We start from the raw sequence: 14581 nt of genomic DNA, 5'->3' as shown, positions 1-14581 counted from the left end.
CAAAGCTGACCTTTGAGTATCAGAGTCCCATATCTGCCTCCACGAAGCTTAGGTACCTGGCAGCACAATCTATACTGTTTTAGATAGATAGGTGATCATTGCTTTGTTTTGTACCTGGGAGCTTATGTTCTTTGACTTTGCTCCAAAATTGACAGACCTAGAAAGGTTTACTTGGTAGATATGTCATAGGTTCATTATTCTTTCATTGGATATTCCAAGGACAATTGTGGTTCCTACAATGTGTCTTAACTCTGCAGTCTTGTGGAGGATTTGGAAATTGTCTTTTTCCCTTAGGTGCTGAAATTTTCATTTTAAACCAAGAAATCATTCAGCAGGAGCTTCTCCAGTTTTAAGATGTTCCAACCAGCATGAACATCATTGTAACTGTGTGAGAGGATGCTTAATAGAATGTGCTCTAGTGTGATCTCATTCGGATGTGACTGTCACATTTCCATCTTGTCTCTTAGGCTGGCCACCCATTCCAACAGCGCTGTGCACAGTCAGCCTATTGTAATATTAAGCAGAAGTGGGAGGCGCCTGTGTTTCTTCTCTTCCTGGACTGTGTTTGGCAGATACTTCGTCAGTTTCCTTGCTCTTTTGAATTCAATGAGAATTTCCTAATCATGCTTTTTGAGCATGCCTATGCCTCACAGTTTGGAACATTTCTGGGCAACAATGAAAGTGAAAGGTGGGTATATGCTTATTATTAGCCAATCATTTGCTAGTTGAGAACATATCATAGAATTTATTCTATTAGATTAAAATTAGTCCACACACTGATTTAAAAATGTTTGAATAATTGGGCAATCATTTTACGTGGGATCTTACGTCTGGAAACACCTTCCATCTATCCAACTTTATTGATTAGCAAAGCATGATCCAGAGGAGTGACTTATTCAGGGTCACACAGCCAGTTGTTCACCAAAAGTATGGCTTGGAGTACAGTTCTTCCTGATCCTGCTCGTAGCCCTGACTGACGGTTAGACCTAGGAACTGTCCTCGCTTCACATCTCAGATGCCATCAAGTTTAAAGGTTTATTTAAGAGATACATATCAGAAAGATCTTTAAAAATGCCGGTCTAGAAACCTGTCGTTTGAGTACAATCATCAGGTTTCCTCTGGGTGACAGCATCATGGAGTTGAGTAGTAAATTTAAACAAGTCCTTATCACAAATGAATGGAATTGTCACCTCTTTACTTGCTTAAAAATCAGGCAGATGGCACAATACGTATTTTTTACTTGTAGCCCAGTTGACAAATTTTTCAGTATTAGAGTTTCTTATAGATTTTTGTCTTCAGTTGCAGAAAAAATTAGAACTATCTGAATGCTATAGAAGATCCTATTATCATAGTTTCCTTACTGTTCTTTGGCTATAGCTACCCCATCTGCAGTTGTTTGTCAGTTTGACAAAAAAAAGATAATTTAGTGGGTACATTTACAATTTTTTAAAAAGATTTATTTATTTGAAAGAGTTTCACAAAGAGGAGAGGCAGAGAGAGAGAGGTCTTTCATCCGATGGTTCACTCCCCAGTTGGCCACAACAGCCAGAGCTGTGCTGATCCAAAGCCAGGAGCTGCTTCTGGGTCTCCCAAGTGGGTGCAGGGGCCCAAAGACTTGGGCCATCTTCTACTACTTTTGCAGGCCATAGCAGAAAGCTGGATTGGAAGTGGAGCAGCTGAACCGGCGTCCATATAGGATGCCGGTGCTTCAGGCCAGGGCGTTAACCCACTGCACCACAGTGCCAGCCCCTGGGTATATTTACAATTTGTACTCTTTCCTCATTTGCTCTAAATGTTTTCCTTGATAACAGTGTGGAGTTGGGACAGGACTAACTTGTTCTTAGGCATATTCAAGTTGAAATGTCTTAAATTGGCATTATAAAACTGAACCTTTTGAAAATCTGCAGGTGGGAGAGATTTTAGTTTGGATATTTTGGTATTGTTTCCTGTAATGACTATATTTAGACTTGTGTTCACTACTTATGCCAAAGGAACGCGGTGGCGCGCGCCTGTAGTCCCAGCTACTCAGGAGGCTGAGGCCGGAGGATCGCTTGAGTCCAGGAGTTCTGGGCTGTCGTGCGCTATGCCGATCGGGTGTCCGCACTAAGTTCGGCATCAATATGGTGACCTCCCGGGAGCGGGGTACCACCAGGTTGCCTAAGGAGGGGTGAACCGGCCCAGGTCGGAAACGGAGCAGGTCAAATAAGTTTTTAAAAAAGATATCTTGAATTAATAGAGGGAAAGTGCAGCATTTAAAAAAAAAAAGCTTTGAGATAGTCATCACCCTAAGACAAACTGCATATCTTTTTGGCACTGTCACTCTCCAGTCTCCCTCTCCCCACTCCTTATTCCCTGAATATCACGCATCTTTCTCTACAGATTTGCTGATTTTGGTATTTCTTACCAATGGACTTAGACAATATGTGGCCTTTTGTGACTGCTTTTTTTCCCCACTAAACATGATGTTTCCAAGGTTCTTCCATGTTGTGGAATATGTATGTACTCCCTTCCTTTATATTAGTGAGTAATACAGCCTTATATAGTCATATCCATTTATGATGGACAATTGGTTTGCTTTCTTTTGACTGCCATGAATAATACCACAGTAAACTTTCACATAGAAGTTTTTGGATGGACACTAACTAGTTCCTTTGTCTTAGGTTTAAACTTGAAAGTGGAATTGCTGTGTTGTATGATAACACTTGTATGTTTTGAGGATCTGTGAAACAAAGCTGCAGAACCATTTTATTTGCCCCCAAACAATGTGTATGGGCTCCAGCTTTTCCACATCATCACACCATTATTGTCCACATCATTATTGTCTGCCCTTTTGATGCAGTCATCCCACTGGGTGGAAGGTGGTTTCTCATGATCTGCATTTCCTTAATTCTAGTGATATTGATCATCTTTGCATGTGTTTCTTGGTCATTTAAGTATCTTCTTTGGAGAAATATCTATTCAAATACTTTGCACAGTTTGATATTGGGTTTTTATTGATAAGAGAATTTTGATAGGGAATATCTTCAATTTATAAGTATCTTTGGGTAGTATTGTCACTTAACAGTACTAAGTCTTTATTTATTTGGTTGAGAGGCAGAGTTACAGAGAGGAGAGACAGCGACAGGCCTTCTATCTGCTGGTTGACTCCCTAAATGGCCACAATGGCCAGAGCTGGGCTGATCTGAAGCCAGGAGCTTCCTCTGGGTCTCCCACGTGGGTGCAGGGGTCCAAGCATTTGGGCCATCTTCTACTTTCCCAGGCCATAGCAGGAAGCTGGATCAGAAGTGGAGCACCCAAGTCTTGAACTTAACTTAACCTACTATGTCACAGTGTTGGCCCCCAGTATGAAGTGTTACAATCTGAATATGGGAGGTGTTTATAGTTTCAGCAAACAAGACTTTTACCTCCTTGGTTAAATTGATTCCTTGGAATTTGTTCTTTTTAATGCTGTTGTAAACAGAATTATTTCATTTTCAGAGTGTTCATTGCTGGTATGTAAACACAACTTTTTTTTGTATCTATCTTCTACCCTGTAATTTTGCCAAATTTGTGTATTAGATTGAATAGCTGTTTTGTGTGGGTATTATTTGAGGATTTTACATATATATGATATCCACAAATATAGCTAGTTTAACTTCATTTTCAATTCGTATGCTTTCTCATTTCTTGTCTGTACAAAGCTCCTAGTACAGAGTTGAAAAGCAGTGGTGAAAGCTGGCACCCTTGTTCAATAAAAAGGGTTATAAATTTTGTTGTTTTTTTCCAAAGAACTTTTAGTTTCATTGATTGTATTTTCTATTCCATTTGGACTATCTGCTCTAATCCCTTCTCCTTCCTTCTGCTGGTGTTGGTTTTGTTCTTGTTTTTGTAGTTCCTTAAGATATGAAGTTGGGTTGTTAATTTGAAATCTTTGTTCTTTTTCTAATCTAGATATTTGCTTCTACTTGTATGAGTGCAGCTTAAATTTTTGATGTTCTTTTCATTCACCTATGAGTACTTGATAATTTCTTTGAACCCATGGGTTGTTTCGGAGCGTGTTGTAGAATTGTTCCCGGATTTTCCACTTCTGCTCCTGTTATGGATTCCTAGCTTCTTTGCGTTTCTACCCCCTTTCTTCCTCCTTTCTTTCTGGGACTTGAAATTAGAAAATCTGTGTCTGAATTTCCATTATGCCTCTTACTAGCCATGTGACTTCCCTGAGTATATTTTTGCTGATATTAAAGGTAAAAATGAACGTCTACCCTGCTGGATTGCTAGGAGAATCCAACATTAAACATGTGAAAACTAGCATGATACTTGTCACTAATAGGTATTTTTTTTATTTATTTTTTATTTATTTTTTGACAGGCAGAGTGGACAGTGAGAGAGAGAGACAGAGAGAAAGGTCTTCCTTTGCTGTTGGTTCACCCTCCAATGGCCGCCGTGGCCGGCGCGCTGCGGCCGCCGCACCGCGCTGATCCGATGGCAGGAGCCAGGAGCCAGGTGCTTTTCCTGGTCTCCCATGGGGTGCAGGGCCCAAGCACCTGGGCCATCCTCCACTGCACTCCCTGGCCACAGCAGAGAGCTGGCCTGGAAGAGGGGCAAGCGGGACAGAATCCGGCGCCCCGACCGGGACTAGAACCTGGTGTGCCGGCGCCACTAGGCGGAGGATTAGCCTAGTGAGCCGCGGCGCCGGCCACTAATAGGTATTTTAAAACATGAGTTCCTTTATCCATTCCTGTTAATCCATAACCAGCTTTGCCAGCAGCCTAGGAAAGAGCACTGGAGGCACTTTTGACAGAGTCACAAAAGTCCTCTGGCTGTCACCTTGATTCTACTTAACATGAAGGCAAGTGAGTGAACACTTCAGGCTCTGTGGCATCTGATGCAAGGAAAAGGAGAGATAACTGATATCCTCCACCACTCGGGAGTCGGGCTGTGAGGTGAAACCTATTTACAATTCCTTTGATTCTGAGTACCCAAGTATATTGAAAAATGACACACCAGAAAGTCATAAGTTTTTTTAAGATTTATTTACTTGAAAGTCAGTTACACAGAAAGACAAGGAAAGGCAGAGAGGTCCTCTATCCGCTGGTTCACTCTCCAGTTGGCCACAACGGCCCAAGCTGCACTGATCCAAAGCCAGAAGCCTGGAGCTTCATCCGGGTCTCCCATGAGGGTGTAGGGGCCCAAGGACTTGGGCCATCTTCCACTGCTTTCCCAGGCCACAGCAGAGAGCTGGATTGGAAGAGGGGCAGCCGGGACTTGAACCAGCACCCATATGGGATGCCAACCCCAGGATGCCTTTCAATAAAGCAGTGTTTATCATTCTAATTCCACATTTAAGAAATGAGTGACTATGCCATTCTAACATTTAAAAGTCTAATAGCACAAAGGTTCTGAGGTTAATGTGAATTATTTTTACTGCTAGCATTAAAAAAAAATGCACACAATCACCTTGTAGGTAACTTAAAATGATCATGTTTCCAGAGACTAGACTTCTTTAAATTTTCAGTTAACTTTATACACATGATTAACTCTAAGAGTTCAACAAATAGTATGAAAAAAAAAAAAAAACAACTGTTCAACAGTCAAGACAAGGGCTATTCAAAGTGTCCTTTTTAGCTTCTTTATTAATTACCATAGGTAAGGGAGAACACATGGTATGAAGACAAGATAGACTTTATAATAAAACTTCAGCTCAAACAGAATCCTGTTAAAGTTGAATATATTAATTAATGTAAGGTTTTTGGCAAATTTTAGGAAAATAATTTTAATAATCTGCCTCCTTCTCTGGTTATTCCATGATAAAGAGTGGTAAAGTTTTCAGGATTATTACAAAAACTATTCATTGTATGAATATGGCTGTGGCTTTAATCTGTGTTTGTATCAAGATTCATACTTACTTGTAATCTTTGGCAATCCTGTATCATATGTACATGTAATTAATTTTTCCAAGAAAACTGCCTCTAAACATTTTTTAAGTTTTGAGATCAGACTCAAGCTCCAGTTCAACGTTTTTTAAAAGTTTGAAAGGCAGAGAGAAAGAGATCTTTGACACACTGGTTCACTCTCTAGATGTTTACAACAACTAGGGCTTAGGCCAAAGCTAGGATCCCAGACCTTATTCCCGGTCTCCCACGCGGCTGACCCCCAGTACTTGAGCCATCAGCTAATGCCTCCCAGGGTGTGCATTAACAGGAAGTTGAAATTGGAAGCAGAGCCAGAATTGGAACCCAGGCACTTTGATATGGGATTCAGGTGTTCCAGGAGGTATCCCATGCCTGCCCCTTAACCTTCAGCTTTAATGATGTATGCAACTTGCGTCTTTATCCTAGACTTCTTAGAAACAAGTTTTTTTTTTTTGCATACTTAGACTAAATTGAAAAACAGTCCTGGATTCGACAGATGACCTCTGTGTATATACTAGTGTTCACTGGATTGATTTAGTACCAAACCCGACATGACCAGATTCTGATTTTATTCTCCACACCAGCTTCTTGGAAGCTTTAGAAGTCTTTGTTTTCTGGTTGTTGAGTTAAGATAACATATGTGTCCAGCTGGCATCATAAGTGTTTTTCTACTCAAAGTCTGTGTTCCGTCTTATACAGAGAGAAACTGTCCTATCAAGAGGGAGGATCTAACAGTGTCTATTATACATCAAGTGCTCTAACAACAGTTTTCTTTCTTAATCAGATGTAAGTTGAAGCTACAGCAGAAAACAATGTCACTGTGGTCCTGGGTCAACCGACCGAGCGAGCTGAGTAAATTCACCAATCCTCTTTTTGAAGCCAATGCCCTTGTCATCTGGCCTTCGGTGGCTCCGCAGAGTCTTCAGTTGTGGGAAGGTAAACCAGTCATCCTTGGCAAGCTTGGCGCTTGCAGCTGGGGGTGGTCTTGCTGCTGCTGCCGATTCTCGGGCATGGCGAGCTGGACATAGCCCTCAGACCTGTGCGGGACTGTTTGCCCAGTATTCTTTTTTTCAAACCCCATCTGAGAAACTAAGTGATTACTTAATAGCCTTTGCTGTTTATGGTGGCTATTTTCCCTAGATAAGAAAGCATATTAGTTTCTGCACACAAGAGTTGGTAAGTAGTTCATAAATCAACTGTGTGACTAAGCACCTCAGGGAGGTTTGTTTCTTAATGCAGTGGTCACTTTAGAGAGGGCCTGTGTGAAATGCCATCAGAGGGTACAGGACTAGTCATCCCCGTAAGAGTCTAAGTAGACACAGAACACCATCAAGCAGTAACGCAGATACCTCACTACCCTGAAAAGGCAAAGCTTATTTAAAAAAATCTAAATCAGAGAAGTCATGGGAAAGTGGAATTAAGAGATGGCCTTGGGACAGGCCTTTGGTTTGGTTAGTGGGACACCCACCAATGTCCGTGATTGAGTTTCCAGATCTTGGCTTTAGACTGATAGTGCCCTAGCTGTTGCAGGCATTTAGGGAGTGAACCCACAGATGGGAGCTTGCTCTCTTTCAAAAAATTAGATTTTTTTTTTAATCTGTGCCTCATCTTTTCATAATATGTACTTTCTGTGTAAATAAAACTTTTCCATTTTGTGCCAGAATAGCCTTTGAATTCCATTTTTAAACTTTTTTCTAATTTTTAAAATTTTATTTAAAGCATACAAATTTCATGTACTTTAAACTTAATTATTTTAAGAGAGAGACAAGACAGGGAGCCCTTATCTGCTGGTCTATGTCTGCAATGGCTGCAACTTCCAGGGCTGGGTCTGGCTGGAGCTCGGAACCCAGTCCAGGTCTCCCACGTGGAAGCAGGATCCCAGTTCCTTAGGCTGCACTGCTACTTCTCAGGAGAAAGCTGGAGGTAGGGGCCAGAGCCAGGTGTCCAGCCGAGGCGCGCTGATGTATGGGCATCTTAACTGCCAGGCCAAATGCCTGCTGCACGTGAACTCTGGAAGCACCCTTGTCAGGCAGTCCTCTGCATCTGTAAGGTTCCATGTCCTCAAATCCAACCATGTGCAGGGCAAAAATACTGGAAAAAGAATATTGGAACACGTGCAGCCTTTGCAAGCACACTACTTGTGTAACAACTATTTCTGTAGCATTTCTACTGTGGCAGATGTGAGTAATCTGATATGGAAGGATATGTGTGTAGGTTAGCTGCAAATACTTAGACTTTACATGAAGGACTTGAGCATCCTCCAGCTTGGGTGTCTGCATGGATTCCTGGAACCAGTCCCCTGATGGGATGCAGGGATGATTGTATCTATTCTAGAATAAAAGGATAATCTTTATTAGGGGAAGGACGTAATTACCTACAGAATTAAAAGATCAATAACAGGAGGAGAGAGCACATGAACACAAGCTTAGGTTTTAAATAACTTACGTGGTTCTGTTTTTATTCTGTCACTTTTCTAGTGAAATGGCTTCACACATAGAAGATTGTACATGTCTCAGTGAAATTCTGTAATCATAAAAACAAATGGTCTGTACTGTAAATTTGATAATTTTGTGGGATTTTCTGAATAATAGTATCTTCTTGGAGACTAATACCTGTAGACTTCTGTATATCAGTGTGTAATAAAACAGATGAGTTGTGAATATGACACATGGAATTATAGATTACATCCACAGCTAGAATGTTAATCCATTGATTGTCTTTCTTCCTTCTGCTTTCCCTTCTGGATGCAACAGGTATTTTCCTGCGGTGGAACAGATCCTCTAGGTATTTGGATGAAGCCTATGAAGAAATGGTTAACATCATTGAATATAACAAGGAATTACAAGCAAAAGTCAATATCCTTCGGAGGCAGCTGGCAGAACTGGAAACAGAGGGCGGGCCGCAGGAGAGTCCCTGAGAGGCGTCCTGCCCCTCTCTCCTCTCGCCCTTCAGTTTACTCCTGCACCATGGGACCCCTCTACCGTCATAGGTTTCTCAACACGGTATGAACGGAACTGAATTTGATGTGGCCTGTTAGGCCCCTTCACTTTGGGAGCAGGAAGGAGGTGCTAGTCATTTTATCTTGCGTGAAATAGGTGACCAACCTACGGCCATTCGTGTTCTACACCCTTTCACCTGAAGCTTTTCTGTGTCCACTTTCCGCACAGTGCTCCAGCCCAGCCGTGGATACAGCTCATCGCTGTAGGGACTGTCTGGGCTTTAAAGGAAGGAGTCAGGTTTCAAGCACTCCCGAGTATAGACGTGTTTTTCAGAATTGAAATGGCTGCTAAACCCAGAGTTGTGTGTTTGATATGCCGTTTCCAATATCTTTGCTACATAAAATAGCCTTTCTCATTAGAATAGTTTTAGACTCAATCTGGTTTGTCAAAGGAAGCTCTGAATACCTAAGGTAAATTATTTCTACAAGGGCAATAGGTATCAGCCTCTGATACTTACATTAAGAAGAGTTAAATTTATTTAGACAGTAGACACTAAGACATGTGCAATATAGAATTAATGTATTTGTAACTCAGAGGACTGTTACTGTTGAAATGGTTTTTCAAGGTTTTTGATGATAGATAAGAATGTATATCAGATGCTGGATGTAGAATGAAACCATCACTTAGCATAGGGTTTGTCTGTCATAACTGATCTATAGCTATGGTTTCCTTAAACCAGAGATGCACTGCCCTTATTTGAAGTTCTTACTGCACTGATTTACGTGTGTATGTGTGTTTTACTTTAGTTTACTAAGGTTAAAACTTCAAATAGCTCAAGCCAACATTAATCTTAACTCTGCTGATTTATCCATTGTGTGTTAAGCAAATAGCGTTTCAGTGGAGGAGGCGTTTATAAATACGGTGCAGCTCTGTGTTCCAACAGTTTGTTTTATAGAAATGGTGGTGGCTCCAGTCATGCTCCGGTTGTTTACCGCTGCAACTTTAAAGGTTTCTTCCGTGCGTGTTTGTCTTGTGGTGATACCCTTTTCAGCACTTAATATTTCCACACCATCTGTATACAACCATTTCCATGTACAATATATCACATTGAACCCTGTTTTAGAGCTATCTGTTGAACGGGATATACAATTAAAAGAATTCGGCTCTAGCAGAACTTAGGGCCACATTGGTGGAACCCTTAGAGAGGGCGAATACTGCCCCCTCAGTTTCCCAGGCTCCTTCCGAATCGTAGCGAGGTGCCCAGCCACGGGTGCCTGCCCTCTTCTCCGAGCTGTTTCACTCTTTCCTTCTTCCTTGGCTGTGGTTATGGGTCGTGGGGCATTAAAGCCCTCACTAAGAAGGCCCAGGGAAGGAGCCTACGCTGTGCACCCTGCTGTGACTGCTATGTGAAGCAGCCTCACTTCCTGATGGTCCCGATGGTCCCTCAGAATGCTCGCTGTGTCCACACCGCTGGCCTGTGGTTTCGGCTTTTGTCTCCTGACCAAATGTGAAGAGGGAGAATTTTTCTTCTCGACTCTTGAGCCCTAAGAAAAAGCATCTGGGTTCTGTTCAGCAATTTCTTTCAAAGTGACTCCCACTGTTTATATTGATCGGCCACTGGGCTTCCAGGTGTAGAAACTGAGGAGTTTTTCTGAGGCTTGGTTGTGGAGAAATTAGATGCTGTCAAACTCTACCTGTCTTCCTGATGAGCATGTGGCGTGTGAGCCACAGCACAGAACCAGCGTCATAGTCCATTGGCTTTGTTTCTTACTGAGGTGGAAACCCTCAATGGTTTTGAAAAGTGTGCATTTTAATATTTTATAATTAGGGGCTGTCCAAACTTCAGATCCATTTACTGAAGTTTATTTTTACAACTTGTAACTGTGCTTTCAGAAGGGTTACTTAATAATGCCGAGTTTTCCCAAATTTGCAAGTTGTCAAAAACAAGTGCATTCACGGTTTTAATACTGTTAGTCCTCCTTTAGATTAGAATAAAATGGACACACTCATAAAGATACTTGTTTAACAAGTGAGCTTGGAGAGTTGATAATTCCGCCACCGTTCTTTTCATTGGAGTTTAACACTAGCACATTACTCTACAGGAGCTAGTAGTACTTGTAACTGAGAAATCCAATTCATGTTATTAGTCATTTTCGGTATCATTTGTAGCAAAGGCTGGTTTACATGGGGGGATGTTTTGCATTTTAAGCCCCACAAACAGTATTTAAAATTTTAAAAAAGGATCACTTGTGCTTTATCAACAGTACAAAGATCCATATAATTTATTGAAAGTCAGAACATAGTTGACTTAATTTGGTCAAATCTTTATTAAATAAGAAAAGCAGAAATAGTAAAAATTCGTTAAGTTTTAAATAACCTATGGATACACTATTTCTAAGACAGTGAGAAACATTCATTTAAAAGATATGAAGGATTTTAAAGCTTTTCTTTAAACTTTGATGCCTGATTCAGTTTATCTTTAAGAAAATGTCAACATCATGCAAAGGATTTGACCGCCGGTTTGGAGTCTCCTGTAACTCTCGTTAGGAGGTCACGGAGTTCACTTACTAGCAGCCCTTAACCTGGGGCACAGGTTTGGTATTTGCCCACTTCCAGATGTAATGGAAACTACGCAAGGCTGTTGTGAGCACGGTTGATCAGAAAAGTATTTCCTGGGTAAACAGGGGCAGCTTCCCTGTTCTGGAAGCTTTGAACTTTTCCAGGAATGAAGTCATTCAATCCATCTGGTACAGGCTTATGCCCTAGCTAGCCACAGGACACCAGCCGGAGGGGATAAACCATCTGGCCATGTTAAAGAGTGAGAAGCAATGAACCTAAGTTATTGCCAGGTAATTTTTATGTTACCATATTTAAACATTAAAAGACTGATTTCTACCATTTATATGTATGCTTAGATTATATGAAATGCTAAAGTTCTTGTATCAGTTTGCCCAATTCTCATTTTCTTGATGACTACTTCTGTCTTCTCCTAGCCTTTATAATTCACTGTCCACAGCATTTTCTTCCTTTAAATTGTTAGTCCCAGAAGCAACCCTCTGAAGTTCTAGGATTGAGTTGTTCAAAAAATTGAACTTATTATCTAGATCCCCTAGGAAACAGCACCATATCTCTGGAGTGACGGACACTGCTGCACAGGTCCGGAGGGTCGCTGTAGACCGTGCCTTGTCGTGGCGAGGGCCCGAGGGCTCCTGGAGCCGTCCTGTCTCATTGTCTGAGTCTAAGGAGTACCTCTGGGGTTTGTACTGAAAGGTGTGCAGCACTGCCTGTGTCTGTTGAGCCAAGACATTCGCTTCACTTCTAAAATGCACAGAGCTTTGGAGAGGTGATTTACTCTACACAATTACCCGACACCCCTATTCCCATCTACACTAAACATATGGTACTTGCATAACTTAGTTTATATAAAGGAATATGTATTTCTTCAATAGGCAGGTATTTGAATTGTACTCTTGCTATCTTTGAATGTGACTCTTGGATTTAAGTGCACTATTCCTGACTTACACAATAAAATTGCACTGTATGGCAGATGTGTCAGTTATGCTTTGCTAAAACCTCAGCGTGCTGTAAGGTACAGGCTTTTACAGTGTGAACCTGTCTAGTCTTAAGGAAAAATTCTGAACTTTTCTAAGTGTGTAGAACATTTTAATATTATTTGTAATGTTCACTAGATGGTAGGTTTACTTATGTCCTGAAACTGGAGTCATTCACCTTGAGTGGGCCGATTGGTCCAGCTGGTTTACCACGTTGGGAAGCGGTCTGAGCGAGCGTGGTGCCGTTACCTTCCGTGTACTGTTTGTGTGTGGTGGGCTGCCTCTGCCCTCTGCTGGTGTTACCTTTCTATGGACAATGGTAATAAAATTTGAATTTATTCAAGTGTTACATCTTTAGGGCTGACTTTTTTCTCAGATTTGTGAAGGTTTGGACAGTTTTAATTAAAATTGCTTTGCTTTATTTTACCTTATATTTGAAAAACTCGAGACCAACCTTGTAGAATAGTACAGTGATCTCCCATATCCTGTTTGAGTGAATAACATTTCCCACAATTGCTTAGACACTTACGTATTTCCTTTGTTATGGTGCCGAAATACTTTCAAGGAAGCTGTAGACATCATGGTCCTTGCTTCTAAATCTCATATCTTCCCAGAATTAGGAGTATGTTTTGCACATTCTGTTGATTTAGAATGTATTAATATAAGTAAATTAGGGAAAAGGGAAAGCCTTTCTATGGAGTACCAATTCTTAAATGTAGAAAGAATGATGGAATTTGATTTAGGCCATTCATCAGTGAATGCTAGGACCAGCCAGTTAAGGTGTCCGAGGGCCACAATGTCTTTTCACAAGTTACGTACTGGTTACCAAGGGAAAGATTGTTGCCTCTGTAGTGGAGGAACCTGATAAATGTCACATTTTCCAAGCAAAAGTTAACATCACTAGTAATGAATAGAATGTGACATTGTTTGCCTTATGTTCTGCTCCTCTGAGAACACAGCGTCATTTTCCTGGGGGGAAAGGTGCTGTGGCATAGTAGGGTTAGGCATTCATCTGCAGCACTAGCATCCGATATGGGCGCCGGTTCGAGATCCAGCTCCCTGCTGATGGCCTGGGAAAGCAGAAGATGGCCCAAGTGACCTGGAAGAAGCTTCTGGCTTCGGATCGGGTCAGTTCCTGCCGTTGGTGGCCATTTGGGGAGTGACCCAGAGGATGGAAGATCTTGTCTCTCCCTCTAACTCTACCTTGAGTAAGTAAATCTTTAAAAAAATTTTTTAAAATAGTACAGGGGCAAAAAAAAAGTACAACCTGAGTCTAAGAGGAAGTACCAGGTAAACCTATGAAAAATATAAAAGGCTTCAAAAAATTTGTGGAAAACACATTCCATTTTTCCATAAGCTTTTTGAAGATGTTTCTTAATCAAATTAAAGCTTTTTTTTTGACAGGCAGAGTGGACAGTGAGAGACAGAAAGGTCTTCCTTTTTCTGTTGGTTCACCCCCCCAATGGCCGCTGCGGCCAGCGCACCGCGCTGATCTGAAGCCAGGAGCTTCCTCCCAGTCTCCCATGCAGGTGCAGGGCCCAAGGACTTGGGCCATCCTCCACTGCACTCCCAGGCCACAGCAGAGAGCTGGACTGGAAGAGGAGCAACCAGGACTAGAACCCGGCGTACCAGCACCGCAGGTGGAGGATTAGCCTAGTGAGCCACGGCGCCAGCCGACAAGGTGTTTATTAAGCATCAAATATGTTCTAGCCTCCCAAAGGATATGAACTGGACTATTGACTTACTTTCTTTCAAGATTTATTTATTTGAAAGATCTTCAAGTTGGCTTATAAAGCAAAATCAAACTCTGTGCTGTAACGAGAATTAAAGTGACCTAGATTAAAAATAAAGGGTGAGGGACCGGCATCGATATGGGCGCCAGTTTGTGTTCTCATTGTTCTACTTTTGGTCCACTTTCCTGTTAATGGCCTGGGCAAGCAGTGGAAGATGGTCTGCATGCTTGGGCCTCTGCATCCCATGGGAGACCTGGAAGAAGCTCCTGGCTCCTGACTTCTGCCTGGGCCAGCCTGAGTCATGACAGCCATTTGGGGAGTGAAACAGTAGAGGGATGATTGATTCTCTTTCTCCCTCTCTCCCCCTCTATAACTCTGCTTTTCAAATAAATAAAGGATGATGTAACAGAGTTCAACATATTACAAAACTACAGTAATAAAAACTGTAGTACTCATCTAAGCAGACA

General features: G+C 41.6%; 1 protein-coding gene and 1 non-coding gene across 7 annotated transcripts in view; both read left to right on the top strand.

The window, feature by feature from the left end:
* Positions 1–12730, top strand: part of MTMR9 (myotubularin related protein 9) — a 115626-nt gene extending 102896 nt beyond the window's left edge. For all 6 annotated transcript variants that reach the window (XM_089327197.1, XM_089327199.1, XM_089327200.1 and 3 more), the window contains 3 exons: positions 468–688; positions 6676–6827; positions 8645–12730. In XM_089327197.1, the coding sequence (XP_089183323.1) occupies positions 468–688; positions 6676–6827; positions 8645–8808 (537 nt within the window). In that variant the 3' untranslated portion in view covers positions 8809–12730. The remainder of the gene's footprint in view (positions 1–467; positions 689–6675; positions 6828–8644) is intronic.
* Positions 1985–2270, top strand: LOC149127747 (signal recognition particle RNA). Its single transcript, XR_016230688.1, has one exon.
* Positions 12731–14581: the final 1851 nt, after the last annotated feature.

This window comes from Oryctolagus cuniculus, chromosome 2 (assembly GCF_051225735.1).
Source record: "Oryctolagus cuniculus isolate XC-2025 breed Fujian yellow rabbit chromosome 2, ASM5122573v1, whole genome shotgun sequence".
Classification (NCBI taxonomy): Eukaryota; Metazoa; Chordata; class Mammalia; order Lagomorpha; family Leporidae; genus Oryctolagus; species Oryctolagus cuniculus.
This window is presented reverse-complemented; position numbering and strand designations above follow the sequence as displayed.